The sequence below is a fragment of the Osmia bicornis genome, chromosome 6, assembly GCF_907164935.1.
Source record: "Osmia bicornis bicornis chromosome 6, iOsmBic2.1, whole genome shotgun sequence".
In the NCBI taxonomy this organism is placed as follows: Eukaryota; Metazoa; Arthropoda; class Insecta; order Hymenoptera; family Megachilidae; genus Osmia; species Osmia bicornis.
The window spans coordinates 3615467-3635674 of record NC_060221.1 but is presented as its reverse complement, the minus strand read 5'-3'; the positions used below and the strand labels follow the sequence as shown (position 1 = coordinate 3635674).

At 37.4% G+C, this 20208-nt stretch overlaps 3 protein-coding genes across 5 annotated transcripts in view; 1 reads left to right on the top strand and 2 right to left on the bottom strand.

Moving 5' to 3' along the window:
* Window positions 1-5972, top strand: part of LOC114874617 — a 101466-nt gene extending 95494 nt beyond the window's left edge. Inside the window, exon 11 of the mRNA XM_046286272.1 lies at window positions 5886-5972. The gene's annotated coding sequence lies outside the window, so the exon portion shown is untranslated. The remainder of the gene's footprint in view (window positions 1-5885) is intronic.
* On the bottom strand, window positions 1043-3013 carry LOC114874658 (ribokinase-like). Of its 2 annotated transcripts, none has more exons than XM_029184156.2 (7): window positions 2627-3013; window positions 2385-2517; window positions 2182-2308; window positions 1935-2096; window positions 1767-1858; window positions 1416-1604; window positions 1043-1342 (listed from the first exon to the last, which is right to left on the bottom strand). In XM_029184156.2, the coding sequence occupies exons 1-7, from the start codon at window positions 2674-2676 to the stop codon at window positions 1163-1165; spliced, it is 933 nt and encodes a 310-aa protein (XP_029039989.1). In that variant the 5' UTR covers window positions 2677-3013; the 3' UTR covers window positions 1043-1162. The 2 variants fall into 2 exon arrangements, with proteins under 2 accessions (XP_029039989.1, XP_029039988.1); XM_029184155.2 differs by having other exon boundaries at window positions 1767-1861; window positions 2627-3012.
* Window positions 5973-7324: 1352 nt separating the features above from the next.
* On the bottom strand, window positions 7325-20079 carry LOC114874656 (cAMP-dependent protein kinase type II regulatory subunit). Of its 2 annotated transcripts, none has more exons than XM_029184151.2 (8): window positions 19477-20079; window positions 18937-19028; window positions 16302-16385; window positions 15144-15250; window positions 14609-14867; window positions 14351-14509; window positions 14078-14180; window positions 7325-13656 (listed from the first exon to the last, which is right to left on the bottom strand). In XM_029184151.2, the coding sequence occupies exons 1-8, from the start codon at window positions 19691-19693 to the stop codon at window positions 13526-13528; spliced, it is 1152 nt and encodes a 383-aa protein (XP_029039984.1). In that variant the 5' UTR covers window positions 19694-20079; the 3' UTR covers window positions 7325-13525. The 2 variants fall into 2 exon arrangements, with proteins under 2 accessions (XP_029039984.1, XP_029039985.1); XM_029184152.2 differs by lacking the exon at window positions 19477-20079 and adding an exon at window positions 19247-19465.
* Between the last annotated feature and the right edge of the window lie 129 nt (window positions 20080-20208).

Sequence of the window (20208 nt, the reverse complement as noted above, 5' to 3'; positions counted from 1 at the left end):
ACCTCTCGATCGTTTCATTGAATCCGAGGATAGGGAAACAATGTTGCGTTCGCGACTTGATTCTGTTGGATACCACCTTCCCTATCTCCTGCAAAGGGCAAAAATCACATCTACAGTCACTCCGTTTACTCCCTATCTCCTATATTTCCCATAAACAATCAATCATCCTCGTACTCATCCTGCCTCGCCTTCTACAGTTAGTCACCTACAACCTTTGTCCTTTCCTTTCTTTGACCCTTCGACACTGCCATTCTCATAATACATAAATAGATGCAGAATTTGGGAAAGGAGCGCATTTCGTCACGCAGTTTGTTACAATAAACCAGTTTACGAAAGTATCTTTGTTGCACCGTGATTCCTGCAACCCCGGTCTCCAACAATTCTTAGAATATCCTTGATCAACCAAATCCACTTTCAATGGTTCGTCGCGTACCAATGTCGGTTTTGTTTTTCTACCGACGCGACGTTGAAATGTCTGTTTTGCAGAAAACGCGATGAGAACGTGACACCGAGCCCGTCACGATTGTTGTATCATTCTAACATCAATTAAAGATTCCTGCGTTTCTCTGAAGCGATCATTTTATTAATTATGACGTCCAGTACGCTCCTTCTGTAGGTGTTCGATCTTCTTTCCTGTTTATCGACGTACCTTGTATCGCGATATTTACGTACAAGGAGAACTGTTGCATATTAATAGATCATGCTGTTACGAATCTTTCTATATTTAGTTTCAAATTAACCACTGAGATTAGCAAGTTGACTTTTAATTGAAACCTTCGATCCTTGAATGTATCATATGTTATGGAGATAAGGTGATTGGGTGTGGGAACTTTTTCCATATTGCCGTGCATATATCAATCTTTTTTGTTAATAACTTTTGAATAAACAATAATCGTCGACTTAAACCTATTGAATGTTACTCAGGAGGGTGTCCTTGATAATACTGTTAAACGAGCAACTTCGTAAACCGGTTATCAATATCTTCTCTCGTATACTTTCATTCCACATTCACGCTTATATTAGAATGAAATTAGGATTCTTCTTTCTCAAAAAACAATCTATTTTATTCAATAAATATTTCGTCGAATGATTAACAAGGGAAATAATTTGAACGGAACATTGTAATAAGAACAGAGAAACAATAAACAAACGTAAGTTTGATTCATTCGACGAACAAATCTGGCGACAAATCGCTCCTATTCGGAAAGCTCGCGTGTGTACCGCTTTTCAGCACAGATTCCGTAGCGACCACGCAAGCTCTTCGAATACACTCGTTCATCGAAATGTTTGGGTGATAAGCTTTGAAGTACGCAAAAGCACCCAGAAATGCATCTCCGGCTCCCTAGGAAACAATTTTGATCATGTTTCGAATGACAATTTCATTATTTAAACAGAGCAAGAATCAACGAGCATACTGTTGTGTCTACTGGCTGAACACGCGTGGTAGGGACCAATTTAACGCTTCTGTCGTCCTGGGATGCATACGCTGCTCCTTGCTCTCCAAGAGTAAGTATTACCGTATTGCAACCTTTATCTAACAATATGTTGATTGCCTGTTCCATGCTCGAAGATCCCACAAGCTCCACTCCGGTCATAGCCTCTGCCTAGAAATGCACGCATTAATGTATGTACCGATCGAGATCAATCCTGGGCCGATTCTAATTAATTAAAAGAAATATTCTGTTATCATTGTAAAGTGTTTGCTTTCTCAAACAGTTACGTGACGCTAACTTGCAGCGGTATCATATGAGCCGATTCACGAATACCTCAGTTTCGTTAACACAGAATACATCGCAAAGTTTCAACAATTCCGGATCAATTATTTTTGTAACAGGAGCTCCATTCACTATCGACAGACCTGCTGAATTACATTACGTGTAGTTATTATCGTGATTTCTTGAGAGAACAACGAAGCATTTCGAGATGCGACCAACCATGGAACTTAAAAAGCCTTAAAGCGTGTAATGTAGTTTCTATAGGTGTCTCGAATTGGCATAGTAAAACGTTGGCGCCCTTAATAACGTCGATTGCAGAGTCCACGTGTTCCGGACTTAAAGCAGCGTTTGATCCTAATACAGCTACTATGCAATTCTCACCTGAAATTCAATTTCATGAGAATGATTTTATTTTAAAAGTTGTTAAAGATATAGAGACAGTTTCTAAACGCAGTTTATTGCTTACCATTGTCAGCAACAGTTATATGTGCTATTCCACTGTGTTGATTTGGTTGTATTTGGACATGAGAAGCATCTATGTTTTCCTTCTTGAATATCTTTAAATATTCTTGAGCATATATGTCACAACCTAACTGTATGAAAAATATGTTAGAATAAGATTTGCTCAAGTTAATTGTTTAAAAAATGGAATGTTTATTAGAATCATACAGAAGCAACAATTGCTGTCGAAGCACCAAGTTTGTTAGCTACTATACATTGGTTGGCACCTTTACCACCATACTTTATCTCATAATTATGACCAATTAATGTTTCACCAGGTTTTGGTAAACTTGGAGAAAAGCTGCAACAGATAAACCAGTTAAAATTAACAAATTACTGAATTAAAATGAGTAAGTGATTCTGTATGAACCATTAAAAGATTATATACTTATGATATTATTATTACTTACCAAGTAAAATCAATCATACATGAACCCACGACAACAATTCTTGGAGACATTTTTAATAACTGATTTGATCAGTGAATTGTGTTTCTATATACGCAGAAAACTTTTTAAAGGTTATGTAAGTACTGACTTTCGTTCAGAAACTACTTTTCTTAATAAGAAAACGAAAAATATTCTTATGAAAGATTAAAAGTCGCTATCTGCTTTTATCGCAATTATCGCATAAACCAACAAAGACATTGAAACGATAAACAATTTGTTTCGACACATACATAACCTAATTTCTGTATAAATATATTTCATAAAAACAATAAATTCAGTTTTCAGTAAAGTTAGTTTAACAATAATATATAAATACAATTGTATCATTAACAATTTAAAGTTTATTAATCATAATATTTCCAAAATACATACATATATACATATTTCATTAAACCTTAAAACTACATATGACCCTTATCAATTTATATATTATATACATACATACATATATGTACATATCGGGATTGATTATAGTTAACTTTCACAGTCTAAAATTTATTATCATAATCAGTCATGGAAAATAACAAGATTTCACTAAAAAAAAAGTAATAAAATGACGACTGATACACATTTTCATTAAATTATGTAAACATACATAACACATTTCAGAACACTGTTCTATTGCCATCTATCAATATATAAATGAACTTTTTAGTTGAGACAACCGATTATTTACCATCAATAAAACAATTTTTTATTAAGAAAAAATCTAGAATTTAATAAGAAAATATTGTATATTTTCTTACAGTGGTACCGAAGTAAAGCTGGCGCGGAATATTAATATTTCTTAACAATTTGTATCTTAAAAAATTGCTCCCTATTTGCTCCGGGACGGGTAAAACAGATAGAACTGTCATACCAACTGTGTCTTTGCGTCCTCGAGAGAGGTCAAACCTACCTCAGTCTTATCGCGACCGCCGAGGGATACGGATCGAGCTGTCAAACATATACCGGTACGGGACAGGCTGCAGTTTAGAATATAGGACACGTCCCCTGATGACGTCACCTATATTTTTTTGTAGCTTATCACACAAGGTGTTCATATATGTAGACCATAAGTGCCACAAATTTTTTTTTAAGCGTCACAATACTTTTTTGTAAAAAGTAAAATTCCAGCCCTTTCTCATCTGTCCCGCTTAAGAGGGGGGCGCCTCGTATTGTAAACAATAGAGAGGGTCCTGGGGGACACCTTGGTGGTGATTTCATTTGTAGAAGGCGTGGGAGTCGGGAGTTATGGGAGGTCAAAGATCAGGACATTCAAAATTTCTGAATCTATCACTACATTCCCTATATTCCTGCATCTCGTATGAGCCGGCATTCCTTATACCTCGGCATCCCTTACATTTTTGCATCCCTTACATCTCTGTACCCTTTATATCTCTGTATCCCTTATACTCCTGAATTCTCCCTGCATCTCTTGTATCCTTTCAACCTTTATAATAAATATATTATAAATAATATACTTATGGCCACTGGTTCGAGTAAAGGTAAGTACAGGTAAGTAAAGGTAAGTAAAGTCTTGTCAAAAATAATTTTAAATTTAAATTTTTTCAAAATTTAATTCCTTTTTTTGCCGCCAGAGGGCGCTGATCCGACGTTGAAATTTTAGTTCACATTTTTGCCGCTAGAGGGCCAAAAATTGAGCAAGATTTAGTTCCTTTTTCCAAAACCAGATGGCGCTGATTCGACATCGAAATTTTAGTTCACATTTTTGCCGCCAGAGGGCCAAAAATTGAGCAAGATTTAGTTCCTTTTTCCAAAACCAGATGGCGCTGATTCGACATCGAAATTTTAGTTCGCATTTTTGCCGCTAGAGGGCCAAAAATTGAGCAAGATTTAGTTCCTTTTTCCAAAACCAGATGGCGCTGATTCGACATCGAAATTTTAGTTCACATTTTTGCCGCCAGAGGGCCAAAAATTGAGCAAGATTTAGTTCCTTTTTCCAAAACCAGATGGCGCTGATTCGACATCGAAATTTTAGTTCACATTTTTGCCGCTAGAGGGCCAAAAATTGAGCAAGATTTAGTTCCTTTTTCCAAAACCAGAGGGCGCTGGTTCGACATCGAATTTTAGTTCAATTTTTTGTCGCTAGGGGGCGCTGTTTTTTCGAAAATTTCGCGAAAATAAAGGTGAATTACCTTTACTTACCTTTACTTACCTTTACTCACCTTTACTTACCTTTACTCGAAGCAGTCTTTATAATATATTTATTATAAGGGATGCAGAGATGTCAGGAATGTAGGGATGAAAGGAATGCAGGGATGGAGAGAATGTAGGGGTTTAACGGTTGAAGAGATGTAAGGAATGTAGGGATGAAAAGAATGTAGGGATGTAAGGGATGAAGCGATGTAAGGAATGCGGGGGTGTAAGGGATACTGAGATGACCTTGGCCTATTATAAAGGATAAGATTATATAAATAACTGGAAAAAGTAAAATAAATGGGGTCCTCGGCTGAGACCCAGAAGAGGGATATAATCATTAATGTAATTCCCCTTCGATGAGCTTATTTAATAAGTAAAAAAAAATAAATGAAGTAAATTAAATAAACTCTGGAAAAAATTATACTGGTTGTGCCCTCTTCATACGGACCTGGTCTGATAGTGGGGTTTGAAGGACCCCGAAACACCGGTAACTATCTTTGCGTACCGACATATCATCTTGGGGTGTCAGGAACCCCAAAGCACCAGTGACACTGCATACCGTCATTTTGGCATCCGGGGTGTCAGGGACCCCATTGCATCAATAGCGCTCTCTTCATTACCGACCTGATATTATCTTGGGGTGTCAGAGACCCCGTAGCACCAATACTGTATATCGACATATCATCTTGGGATATCAGTGACCCCGGTGCTTAGGTGACGCCACTGCCGTAACGAGGGTATGAAACGCCTGTGGCAAGTATTTAACTTGTGGCACCCCGTAACGCAATAATGACAAAAAAATTAAAAATTGTAACGCAACAAGTTAAATTTTACTAAATGCTCTATATATACCGGTAATTAATTTAAATTATTATTGAATAATAATGTTGAAATCATTGTTTAATTCAATTTATAGAATTAAATCAAGAGAAGTAAGTAGTATATCTGTATTCGTCTTTTCTTGTCTTCATAACCTTTTTGTACATAAAAATCTATTTCAATAATACAATATATATATTTAAATGCTTTTATCAGTTAATGATATGATACAATATACATAAATGATTTATTGTATTAGAGTTTGTGGATTCAGCAGTTGAAACTATGTTCAACACTAGCAAAAGAAAATGTAGAGAAGAACAATGAAAGCACGGACCAGTTGTTAGAAAAAGAAAATGAAATTTTAAAAGTAATAAATAAAAGTAAATTAACACAATTGAAAAGGTTAGTGTACATTATATTATTTAATTTCTAATCAAGAAGTATTGTATAATTACAATTTGTAGTTTGTTTATTATATTGGTGTATTAATTTCACAGATACATTGAACTTCCCTATGCTGAGATGATAATATCATGTCGCGACACAAATGGATCCTATAAATCATTAAATGATTTACTATTAAGGAATAAACTAGAGTCTGATATATTGAATACAATTTGTCATTCAATTTTGAATTACAATTTTAAGCTGAATAAATACAAGAAATATAAAGTAACTCCTGAAATAAAAAATATACAGGTGCAAATATACTAGAATAAAAAGTAATAAGATATTACTTTGATTTAATATTAATTTATTTTAATATTACTTCTTGACAATAAAGTAATTATATTAATGTGATTTTCAAAATTGTTTTAGATACCAAAAACTACATTAGGTATACATGTAGGGCACACTTTATTAAGCTGGGCATTAGTAACCAACACTTTTGAAGTGTTAGAGTGGGATTGCACTCCTTGGTTTGATAAGGATCCTCGAAGCAATTGTTATGACATTATCAAATTAGTAAATGTCTTAAAGTTGATACGTAAAAATGTAATTGAATGTTTTCTTTAAGTATTATCTGTATTTTAGATAGGCTCTATTATTCCAAAATTACCCATATGCGATTGCTATGTAACCGAAGATGTTCGTCTGTGGCACATAACAAATAAAAATATGGTGTACTGTCAAAAACAATTAACTGTTGCAATCATGGCTTGTCTAAAAGTAATAGAAAATCAAAGTATGTTAATAGTATTAATGATATTTAAAAAATTATGAACGATATTTTATATTTACTAAAACATTAATTTTATAAAATGAACTTTTTAGGATTGGATGCTTCATCGGCACCAGTAAACAGCATATATGTATTACCACCTCGTGGATCAGCAATATTTTATAATCTTATTGTTGGTTCTGAAGTAATATCTCCAGATTATGTTATAAGAAAGCTTATAAACGATGATAAGAAGACAAATAGTGATGAATTCACAGAGGTATACTTAAACGATGCATTGAAAAATAAATACTTAACAGCGATCGTAGATCGACGAGAACAAATGAGTTGGTCTCTTTTAAAGGCTGCAATGTTTGTACAATTAGTTAAACAGTCTACATCAGTTTAATAAAAAGAGAATGAAAGTAATAATAAACTCTATTATGTTTCAAAACCTTGTCATCTTATGTTAAAAAAAAAAAAGAAAAAAGAAAGAATCAGGGAACTTTGCATAAAGTAACAAAATGAACGTGTACAGGTCCATTCATTTATTATATATTAATTTTCATTATACTATCTATTCATAGTACACCGTACGTCTAATATTTCTCGCTTCTCGAATACAAACTCATCTTGAACAAATAAACAGACAAGTAAACGATCGTCAGAATGGTAGCGGTAAAGAGTTCCATTTACCGAAGCACCCGTACCATTACGAGCGATGAGTAAGTATACGAGAGCAAGCGATGACTGTTTTGTGAACATAGTCAACAAATTTATATGGTCAACTAAAAATATACAGGTTTGAACAATATTTTTGTGCTCAAATTTACAACGTCAAATTAGGTACGTTCGTTCGATTCAAAAAAAAAAAAAAAAAAGAAAAAGAGAAACACCGCTACTAAATCCGGCAGTGATGCTGTAGAAGAAGCATGTAGCTACGTATCATCGTCTAATCGAGTATGGGTAAAGCGCACCACGGTTCTCCACTTGCATGTATCCGAAACGTTAATTTTTCGGGTACAATTCACATTGGGGTGTTTCCGTAGAACAATAATTTGAAGTAACAACAATTGATTTAACGCAAACATTAGATCTCATGCACCTTTGGTAGGACATTGAATCCAATCTAGTGTGCTAATGCGTCTTGTATACATATTTCCCTTAAATTAAACCGAATCCCTTCAGATAAATAACAATACATACGAAGGAATTAGCAGAGTATCCGATTATTCTTATATTCCCTTAGATATCGATATCTGATGATTGGGATTTACACGTTGCAACGAATTAACGAGATTTTCATTATAACGCCAATTTTTCACGGTGGATATCATTTATGTTTACAAACGATGCTTATTTACTCGAGTTTCTCGATCGCACATATACAATTATTATATCTATGAATCGAATAATCAGAAGTATCAACCAGTTATCTCCTTATTCACTTTGATCGTCGATGGACTACTACTCTTTACCCTTCCAATTCACTAGGGCTGTCGTCGAAGCACGACGATAGAGATACAATACGCTATTATAATTATCCTATGTGATTGCACGCACCTCTTTCAAGTGTTTTACTCGCAATCGCATCGCTGCCAGGTTAACGCAATTATAATCGTTAAAGTAATACCCGATCAGACCAGCTGGAAACGAGTCTCGGCATATATATTATATATATATATATGTAGATTGACATATCTAATATATATAATTCTGTGTATATAATATATCTATATGTATATAATACGTATGTGCACGTCTGTTACGCTATAACACATCGTGAAACGAAAAACCGTTAAGTACGTTAATAATAATTACTATTCCTTTGTTTGTTTGTTTTTTTTTTTTTATAGTTTACAACGCTTTCTTTTTCGTTTTTTTAAATCTTCTTTTCTCTCTCTCTCTCTCTCTCTCTCTCTCTCTTCTCTCTCTCGCATAACCGGAGATGATCTTACGCAAGCGTATACGTGTATAAAATCTAAATCCAGCTTAAAACGTACACATCTCTCGTGGACCGCGCATCGGAAGCGATATACAATTGGCTCGCCTCGAATATGCAAAACAATCACGGTTTGAGCATCAAAAAATACAACAAGGAGGGCAGAAGTGTGTATGTGTGTGCATGTGGATCACGAAAAGTAACTACCACTAAAATTATGCTAACTTAAAACAGCAAATAGTACGATCAATTTATTTAGCGTATCATCGAATATCGTAATCTTTTTACTAGTAGACATTTTCTTTCTCTCTCTCTCTCTCTCCTCAATAAATACCAAGTGCAATTGCAGTGACATCATTTTCACGCATACAAAAATCAACATATACTTCGACGAAAGCACCTTAATAATTTCTACAATTAAAAATAAAATATTTCATTCGGTTGTTATGCACCCAGGCGCAACGTAGGCTTCTCGATCCTTGGAGAACCCGAGGAGCGCCTTACGTGGAACCTCCTTTCTTCGCAGACAAAGAATATGAACAAATTCCTTCTTTTACGCTTTTCTTTAAAGCAAGCCTAAGTTGCACGAAACTATACAGACAATTGTGTTCATCAAGAGAGTTACTTGACGATGATAGAGGACGATTGTCGGTACGCAATCGAGTCGAATTACTCGTATTGCTTTTAGTGTATTCACCGGTCAAGAGTTTGAAGATTTTTGACTGATGCAAACGTTAAGGCTATTATATTTGATAGGAAGTTCTTGCACGGACAATGGGATCGCGTGGGTGGCGACAACGAGACGGTGAAATTTACATCTTTAACTTATTATTTTATACACACACATACACATACGCACAGGCGATCGTGAGCACGTTTGATACGCGTGGAATCATCGCGTGTAGTAAGGCGAATGATCTTTCAAAAAATTTTTCTTTTTCCCCCACAGAACTAGAGATAACACGAGAAGACTCGTATGAGAAGGGGAGAGAAAAGCGTTAGGAAAATAGTCGCGAGCTTCCTTTTTTCATTTTTTTTCTCTCTCTCTTTTTTTTCTTCTAAAGATACTTGGTCCAACGCCAAGAGACTGTTACACTTAGATACGTGCAAGAATGGGTTTATCTGGAACGGATGTTCGATAGTAATACACCTGGAAATTGTACGCGAGGGGAATGGTGTTCTACTCGTGATGCGATTTCGACTAGACTGGTGACGATAGATATGGAATCGCGTCGATTTGAAGCAACCTGGCACGCTTCAAACGAGCACAACACGAATAAAGGAACCGATGGCACACAACTTGAAGTGTACCTATTACAAATTATGTAACATTCATTCGCAACGCGCTTTTGGATCAGTTGTTACATCTACCGCTCGATTACCTTCAATGACAACGACACGAAACAGGACGACGGTTCATGCAAATCAAGTATAATAAATTACTGGCTCGGTCGTCGCAAACACACATACACGCACACAAGAGCGACACATAGGAGAGAGACAGACCACCACACTATTAGATACACACATAGTAAAGTTGAATCGGGCCGACTCTAATTAAGCGTTTATACATTTAATTCATTGAATCTGTCGCCTCCGCACAGATAAGTACTTTTGTTTAAATGTACAGGGTGTTTTGTACCAGCTGCGACCCATTTCAATGGTGTACAACAAATCATATTTTATTTCCTTTTTTTTTTTCAATTTTTTTTTGTCCCATGTGTTACAAAATACCCTGTACACTTTTCAATTCAGTGTGCAATATACATGTATGTTTTTCTTGATAATTGCCCGATTATTTTTTCCTATCTACTCGACACGTTAACGCGATCGGAACTTCTAATCACCTTTCATTAACGATGCAATCAACGATCGACCCTCGAGTGGCGTAGCCGGATCAATTGTGACCCAGACCTCGGGACCCATCGGCAAGGGTACCCCCGAATAGAATTAGAGGAGATTTTTAAACAAAAGCGATTTAAAATTTAGAATTATGTTAAATTAAACTTTCATTCACCACCGTCCGAGGGTTGAAGTTTGGTCGAGATAATTCCTGAATACGACGATATAATTTTTCTAAGTTCTCTTTTTATTTCTCTCTTCCTTCTAATCTGCTGTTTCTGTTCGTTTGGAAGCTGCCGCGACGAGAGGAGACGTCTTTTCAGCGCAAATATAGACTTAAGATGAAAGGAATGAGATACACCGCCGAAAATAATATCACAGCCTGGAGACACGGTGGAAGACTAAGAAACACGGCTAAAGGGTTCGTTAAACTCGAGAGAAATTTAACAGAATGGCACGTACGTTCGATAGAATATTACTCAACGAGATTGCAACGATAATCTTAAATAATACATTCGTTGAGAAAAGAAAAGGAACTGGAACAAATAATCGTTCAAAAACAATGGCTCGACGACGCGGAACACGTTCGCCGTTTTTTAATCCCTATTGCTATTTGACTTGCTCTCTTTGCTTTCGATACGCTAGTCTCCTCCTCCTTCCCTCCTGTGATTGTGATATTATTTGGAAAGTTGACCACTTATATAAGTGAGTTTCAGTCGCACGATGAATACATAGCATATATATTTTTTTCTTTTCTTTCTTTCTTTCTTTCGTAGTTAATAATAAAAATTACACGTACGACCGTATCGCGAGAAGAAAACGCGACGGTCGTTAAAAAAGTGACTAGCAACACGCACTTGTTCGCACAACGTTTAAATTAGTTTGAAACTGCTTTTTATCACGATGCCAGACGTATATTATACATGTATAACGTGTACCATAGACGCGTAACAAAAATAGGTTCATAGGTTTCTTTTTGGTCGATATTCGTTAACAGGATTCACCAATAAGACACACATGAACAGGTTGAAGACCAGAATGCTCACCCATCTCTTTTACACTGTCGTATAATGTGCTTTTTTTCCCTCCTTTTAATTAGTATACAGCGAGTATAAAGATCTTGATAGATAAAAATACGACGGAATTAGAAAAAACGTGGTTCTTATTTGTTTGTTTCGTTTAGCACCTGCGATCGATCGCAACACCAGGTGTCTATTATAATTGTACAATATAATCGCGTGAAAACATATGGTTGCGCATTCGAGTCTACAATGAGAAGATAGCTGGTTCAATTAATTAGCGTTTCTTTTTTACTTTTTTGCTTTCCGCGATAATGGGACAAAAATTTGGAAAATAAACCAGTCCGTTCATGCAAATGACGTAATTGCGAATGTTGACAAAAACGATAAGTAGAGCGTGTTATCGATGATATGATTGGCATTTTTTTTTCTATTGAAAATGAAAAAAAGAAAGAAAATAAGTATAATATATAGTTTCGCGATTGAAAAAATACGACGATGTGCGCTACACAGCAAGCATTCTATTTCGAATCGTAACAAACGATGGTAAGCGATAACAAATATAGATAATATACGCACAGACAGATATAATGATGCGCGTATACATCTATATATATATATATTATATATATGAACAATTAAATAAATCTTTGTTGTATTGTGCGCCACACACGACTGATGCATGTCTCGTAATACTTTCTTTTTTTCTCTGATCGATGCAAAGAGCAAAAACTGATTAAACTAGGAACATGGGAATTAGGAAAATCGTTCTGTTAAATGTAATGACAGAGAGATACTTTCTACCGAGGAATTGTTACACGGAAATATCGAAAGTGTTTTCAAACGATATCCTCCTTACCCTCCACCACCTTTCTCACCGAAGGATGAACATAAATGCTTGTACGTTCTTTATAGAAAATAGTTACTGTTTCCCACGTTTAAAAAATTGCAGTATCATAGGTACTAAGTAATTGCTCTAACTTGCCTGTTGTGCTCTTTGCCTTTTTTTGTTAAATATTTCAATCTTTCTAGCACAGCTTTATAGCTGTGATTCGTGAAAATACACCGGTGACCAAGAATTATTACTATTTTTTGTTTTGTTTTGTTTATCCAGTGTATTTCCATATTAACATTTCTTTCTTTTCATAACTAAGCTAATAGTTCGACGATAAGCTATCAATAAAAATTCTCCTTCTACTTGGTGAAGAGAATGTAACGCAAGACACTTGAACAGTATCTTGATCATCTTCGATGGGATCGTGAACGATCGTCGAAGCGATTATCGAAATAATTATAATCAATCCGATCCTTAAGATTGAAACAACAGCTCCCAAGAGGTGTCAAGTATAAGAATAAAGAATGGCGTTGAAAGGTACATCGTCTGAGAACTGTGTGCGAGGAGTCTGGTGATACGTTGCCATCACTTCGAGTATTTCCATTCTCTGTTTTTCATTTTTTATATCTTTCATTTTCTATGATTCAATGAAAATCTTACTTAATACTCAGACTTCTATCTTGTTAACGTTTCGAGCACACGACAAGATAGGCTAATACTTCTTGATCCGATGCAGTCTTAAGAGAGTTCACTTCAGTACTGTGATGCAGACACGAACAATCGAGATGCCTACAGTTTTGTTTCTTTTTCGAGCTTTTTTTTTCGTGTGTTTGTGTTTTCTTTGTGTATTTATGTATGTGTGTGTGTATGTGTGTGTGTTATAGGTACAAACTTGGTAACTATTAACGACGATTCTTACTGGTACACGTCTAAGTGAACAGTCATTACGAAAGTCGACTCGAGATGATGCTTGAAAACATGCGGATGAGATTCATAAAGTGGGTGGTACAAGTTTGTGCTCATTTTACATTACTGTACGAAAGATTGTTGTCTACCTTTAGTACAGCAGTGCAACGTATCACTGTCGGCGAACAGTTCATCGGATATCGGTAATGTTAGCCTTGCTGCCAAAGATTTTGACTAGCTGATCCTCGTAATCGTCGAAATTACGCTTCATAAGCTCCATGCAAGGCCCAAGTAGGCGTTCGAAAGCTTCAACGTCCAAAACTGAAAAAGTTATTTTAGAAAAATCATGTGTCCCGTGACCTGATGATCAATTGTCTCGCGTATCTCTAACGATCTATTCAGTAGAGAAATTTCTAACGTTTCAACGTTGATTGTATTACAAAATATAGAGACAAATTGATAGTATCAAGTTACCGCAGAAATTCAATCTACAAAGGTCTTCTAAATCCAAACCACGTAGGGGTCCGCGACCAATTTTTCGCCCACGCTAGCTCAAAGTTCAACAGAAAGTAATTTCGTTGGCATTTAGAATATTGGAGATACGTTTACCAATGTATAGAAGTTCTACGGGTAATTCGTCTAAATTTGGCTACTTCTTGTCTTAATGTTTCTTTAAGCTTACGCTCGAGCGAGGGTGGAAAGAAGGAAAAAAAAATAATTAACATCGAAGGAAAAAACTTACAGGCCAGCTTTACGTCGCCCACAGCGTAGGCCGAAGCAGCGCGAGGTTTGTGTGTCACGAGCGCTAATTCGCCCAAATAACCGCCAGCGGGAACTCTGTTAATCTGCGGCATCAAATAGAATACCAAATGACATCTATACAATTGACAATGTAATTAAAGCGCTAGTCTCCTGGCAGCCATCGTACCAGTCTCACCGTACGGAGCTATGTAGGTCAATGATCGTCGCAATTACATTACGCGATGGAAAATGAAAAACGAATAAGTTAACGTACCTCGATCTCGCGACCGAAATCACCGAGTATGGTGATCCTGACGACGCCGTCTTCGACGAAGTACATCCCATCGGCCGTGTCACCCTGTTTAATTATTTGTTCACCGTCTGAGTACTGTTTCGGTAGCAGAGCATCCGCCAGATTCATGCGTTCGTACGGCTGATAAAAGAAAATCCGAAAATCAATACCATCAAAGTTACAGTTTAAACAAAAGCAATTTATTCTGTTGCGTTTATTTGAAAAAAAAAAAAAACTTACCTCGAGGGATTTGAGCATCGGGACCTTGTTGATAAGATCCTCGTACATCTTACGCTTCTTGTAGGCTGACTTGAGAAGAATACGCCGGAAGGTGTGTCTGTCCATAGCCCATAATGTACCGGACGTGATGGCCTTGATACTAGCTGCTCTTGGCATATTGTAGAGAAGTGCCAGTTCACCAAAAGCACCACGATCATCGTACGTGTGTATCATGGATTTAGCGCCCGATTGATCCTTAACGTACACCTCGAACTTTCCTCTGAAACCAACAACGACGACCATTGAATCATCCCAATTGTTTCCCATGAGCGAGTTTCATCGCTTTGTTCACCCGTCTCTCGCTTTGTTCAATGAAATTAATTGATACTTCGAATGCCGTGGGAATTATTGGTTACCATTGACGTTATATCGATAATACGAGAGGATAAATTAACAAATTAAATTGAAGAACTGCATCTCCAATTAATAATTTTTTATTATACCGCGTAATCAAGACACCGAGGTCTAATTAAACGATCAACCAGGAATATTTTACCTTTCGATGACGTAGAAATTGTCACCGTCATCACCTTGCCGGATAATGTATTCTCCCGGCTGTACGCTCTTCTCGAACATCGCGTCCAGCACGTCCGCCATTTGTTCCTGCAAAAGAATTCGCGCGATGCGTGTGTATGCGTGACTTGAATATTTCATGACTAGCAAACCTCTATTCTGTTTTCTAATATTAGAGAACAACGACGATAATTGTCCCGTAATTTTCAACTCGCTTGATATTCACCGTTCTCGGCTTCGAGTCGTATCTTAACTTATATCCGGTCAAGGTGAGTCCAATGGACTCGTAACATTTTTTTTTTTTTTTCTTTTAAATTATACATATGCATTATATCGTAATCTTTATGTCAAAACTATGAATGCGTAAATCTTCAATTCTTTAGTTAAGCATTGGAATAAATGTATTTCTTTTCTAATTATCGCATAGATAAAATACCTTGTATAACCAGGACAAAAGTATCCAAGGATACGATACATTAAAAATACCTTTTAAAGCGAACATTTGAAAAGCGCAGCACAGAAATGCAAAGAATCTAAGGCCGTTTGCCTCGTGACGTTCTTTTCTATTTCTAATCGTTTCAAAGCTACAGCCAGCGTCCCAGTTAGACACGGGATATCCTGGTATATGATTTAAAAGCGGTAAACGTTCCATACCACGCGATAGTTATCGAGGAATTGAACGATCTCCAAGAGAAATTAAAAGTAACCGCCGGGAAGAGTGACACCATCGTTACAGGTTTATATTTGTCCCCGGTGTAACTTGGCCTCCTCTTCGCAAGCATCTGAACTAGCGATCGGATGCAGTCCAATATGTAAATAACAGTTACAAATTCAAATGAATCTGAATACCCGTGTTTCGCTTGATCGAGTTCAAAGCACTCGTAAAAGATTTTAATCTATCGCGTTTAAATTTGGGTCTACTTAAACGTACGGCTTTTCTCAAAATATTTATAGAGTGCGAATGTCTGAATCTACTTGTGAGACACTTGAGACGATCGCTAGTTTAGATCTCAGGTTGAGCAGATTACACGTATTGGCATTTCCACGAGTTGGCGCGAATCCTGGCCGCACTGTATTCCTATTTCGATTACGCACGAACATCTGTACGTAGGTGCACGAGTGCGTACTATGTTTAACTTACCTCGTCTAGGGCCCGAAACAGAAGAATATTCTTGACACTCTCGCTGAGCCTCTGTCGTTGCTCGTCGCTCTTCGGATGCACCATCTGCAACCAATGAAATCGTCGTTAGTCATACAAAACGGGATCAAAGTTTTATGTATTTATGTAACAGGAATATTTCGAGTGTAACTGTTCTAATAAAAACTCTCACCAATTCATTGTTTATCGTGTAATTAATGCGCATGTCCCGTCTTGGTCTCTTCCCTTTTTCCAATTACCGACTAACAAACGGGGAATAATTGAGTGTATAAACACGCTCGCTCAAAGTAGCCGCGTGGATTGTTCAGAAATTACGATCGTCACACGGCACGCATCGATATTATAACTTAATTGCAGCATGATCGATCGATAACGCTAGGCCTGAATATACGTGTCCGTTATAAAAAGAAAGGGTTTTCCATTAGATACGCGTGGGTAGATTGCACAGTACGGTAAGTTTAAAAAAAAAAAAGGAAGAAAAATCGAGCTCTAACGATCTTACGTTTCGTTTACCAGCAGCCGATACGACAGTGAGAAAAATAAAATCTGACGACTCCCGTTGAATTATTATGGTGGTACGAGTTTAAATTATCTTCTAGCTTGAAGGGTACTATCGATGTTCATAGGAAACGATACGTCGAAGGTTACTATTATTGCTTGGCCACAGATGTTCTGCATCCTCGATCGGCTTTTTTTAGAAATTCAAACCGAGGATAAACAAATCTAAATCGTGTTTCGTTTCGTGTTCTCTGACCTTTCCATTCGGACGGCGCTGGCCAGTTTTAAAAAACGTCAATCGATCTTTCATTGTTTTTATCGTCGCTCTGTTTTCCCTTTTCTCCTTTATCTCTAGAAGAGGCTTCGGGTTTCAACCTTTAGCTTGCTTTGTTTGCCTCGTCGAACACCTGTTACTATTGCAAAAGTAACGAGTTCTTTGCTGATCTACAACACGGCTGTTACGTGTTCACCTAGTAAGAAGTAGCGCTTCAATTGATTCATCTGCATCCTAATAGCGAGATAATGTTGAACGCCAGTTTAAACGCGTGCAATTAACGATTTCTCAAAGTTTCTCGGCGTACCTAGTTTGCAAAATCACAGTGTAGAGAGTTAAAGTTTTGTAGAAGATGAAACGACAAACTTAAAACACAGACTCTGCTTCGAGTGTTGGGTGACGTTATCTAATTACTGAGATTGAAACGGGATGGAAATTGAAAACCTTAGCAGAAGTAGATTTTCGAGCTGGGTCATCAAACTGAACCAGATAAACGTTACAACTAAACGTCCATTAAAAACAGAATGGTTAATTATGAATAATGAAAATGAAAATATGTAACTTACTCTAGCAGGAATTTGGTATCGATAAATCAAACGCTATGACTAGAAAGAAAAATGATGAATTTAACGTTTCTCGCATGATGGAACTTTTGTTGTACCTTGTTGAGCAATTAAGTCGTTCGAGTAAACGACCCTCTAACTATTTTAAGCTGCGTATCACGTTTTAACACAAGGAATAATCAAATCGGCTACCTTCTACGTATGCGTGTGCATCTACAGAAAAACATATTGCGTGATTCTGCTTGAAACAATGTCTAATACAACTCTCCTCATCCTGTAAGGAAAACCGTTCTCCCTGCATATTATTTTCCCCGGTTTCCGTTGGATCACCCGGTACGTTCGGATGCTTCTTCGATCAATTTGAACAGCCTCAGGTTCCCGATAATCGAGATCCAACGCTGCCTTTTGAAATGCTTTCGAGCAGTACGATCCCGATCTGACGGCCTTACCCGTCTCCCTCTTTCTTGCCGTCTCTCACCATTTACGAACACGTTCACGTGTACGTACGTATATGAGATACATATGTAAGTCACGTCGGTACCAGGTTATCGAACACGCGCTCTGACGTCACAAAGGTACATCGCTCGCATCGCCGAGCAAAGTAAATCATCTCGTTTCGTCACCCGCACAGCCTGAGTACGGTGTTTCGATGGGAAAAAAAAAAAAAGGAAAAGTTACATTCTATATTTCAGGAACGATATATACGGTGATCATCACGGGTATATTCAGAGGATAAAATACTGGCCTCAGTCGAAACGGTAACGTCTTCTGGGAACCACGTGCGGTTTCTCCCTCGAGCGATCCACTCGTTCTGTTATTATTCGAACGAGTCATAAAGCATCCATATTTAGCTTTTATACGCTCCGTCCACGTGTCTGTCCTCCTGTGTACGTATTATACATGTGTGTACAGATGGATAGAATCATACGTGAAACCCGTTTAGTTAAACCCTATCCCTTTTGTCTCGTTCCGATATACCGGAGTAAACGGATTTTTTCGATCCCTCCAAGACTCGAACGTATTTAACTCTGAAAGACCCTAAAGCAATCGCTCTTTGATACGTCCTCCGCATCGTGGTCGATTCTTGCCGTGTGGTCCGATTAAAACTGAATCAATCGATTATCGATTCTATACAACACGAGGATATACTATCGACAACACGGTTCCTTGCGTAATGTGCCGAAAAAGTATAATAAGGAATGTAGGGGAATGAAAAAGGAATGTCACTGAAAACAATGAAGAAACAAACAACAGGAATTTAGAAAGGGAGAAATTAACGCACCTTGACTCCATCGTCTTCTTCGTCTTCTTCAGGATTGTAAGCTTCGGCGAACACACTCTTCCTTCTGGTCGCGAACCTTCCGATCGGCGGTTCTGTAAGGAACGAAATAAATTTCAGTGTATAATTGTAAAATGTAAAACTGGACAGGCTGTTTTTCTTTTTTTTTCTTTATCTTCAAGGTACAAGTTCTAAAAATATTCCAACGAATCATAGATTACACGCGACAGTAATTGTAAAGAAAATAAATTTGAAATTTTTAAATTTTAAATTCGATAGAAAAACTTTGATCCAACACGGCTTCAACGCATACCGGTTTCCATTTGATATAATGCGTATGCAAATTTTTCACAAAGTCACACAAGAATCACTGAACACACTGCTGATATTTCTGACACAAAAGTTGTAGTAAAGTTTCGGAAGTTGATAGATCGTTGCTAAAGCGCGGTAAAAATCATAAAACGTAAGGTATATCGCACGGGTACCAGAGGAATACCGGACGCGATGGGAAGTCGCATCCCGAATGAAAATTCGCTGGCTTACCTTCATCGACGGACTCGTCCGGCGTAGAAGAGCAGGTCTGCGCAGGGGCCGGAATTATCTGAGTTTGACGGCTTTCCCGAAGTTGCGTGAAAAAACCTACGGCATAGTCGATAATATCCACTGGTTGCTCCAACAGATAGCTAATCGTGAACTCCAACAGAATGTCCCGAAGCTCGTCTGGCACTGTAATCTTGCCAGCGTTACGTTGACAACTCATTTTTTTCTTATACACCGACGAAAAAAAAATTGTTCCAACACCGCACACTACAATGGCATACACGCCGGTAACAGGCTTGGCAATGAATTCGAAACTAAAGTCTAATTGTATCGCCGCGTTAGATACGACGTTAGATACGATTCGATGTGTCACTTGTCAAATGCCGAAATTTCTATCACGTACCGTAGCGAGAGGCCAAGAGAACGTAAGCCCCACGCGTTCCACCCACTTTCGCGCTGGGCTACACTCTCGGCACAGCTTAAACGCTTATCCGGTTTTGCCGAATCGTTTTGCCCCCTTTCGTCATCAACTTTCAACGATTTTTTTCTCCGACACTACATAAAGCTGCGCGGAACATACGACGGGCCAAATTCAGGGATGCGACCCAGTCGCAAAGATGGCGACTATTTCAAGGCGCGGGTCTTAACGTTAGCAGAAGGATCACGATAGATGTTTCATTGTTAAGCCCCAGGCAAATTTCATATTATTGCAACGAATGCAATTACACAAATTCC

Coding starts and splice junctions, on each gene's coding strand:
- LOC114874658 (XM_029184155.2), bottom strand. CDS start 2,676: ATGTCTCCAAGAATTGTTGTCGTGGGTTCATGTATGATTGATTTTACT. Junction 2,518..2,626: donor TGTATGATTGATTTTACTTG/GTAAGTAATAAT, acceptor TATCTGTTGCAG/CTTTTCTCCAAGTTTACCAA. Junction 1,862..1,934: donor AAGGCTTTTTAAGTTCCATG/GTTGGTCGCATC, acceptor AATGTAATTCAG/CAGGTCTGTCGATAGTGAAT.
- LOC114874656 (XM_029184151.2), bottom strand. CDS start 19,693: ATGAGTTGTCAACGTAACGCTGGCAAGATTACAGTGCCAGACGAGCTT. Junction 19,029..19,476: donor GGACGAGTCCGTCGATGAAG/GTAAGCCAGCGA, acceptor CGTTCCTTACAG/AACCGCCGATCGGAAGGTTC. Junction 14,510..14,608: donor CGATGCTCAAATCCCTCGAG/GTAAGTTTTTTT, acceptor TTCTTTTATCAG/CCGTACGAACGCATGAATCT.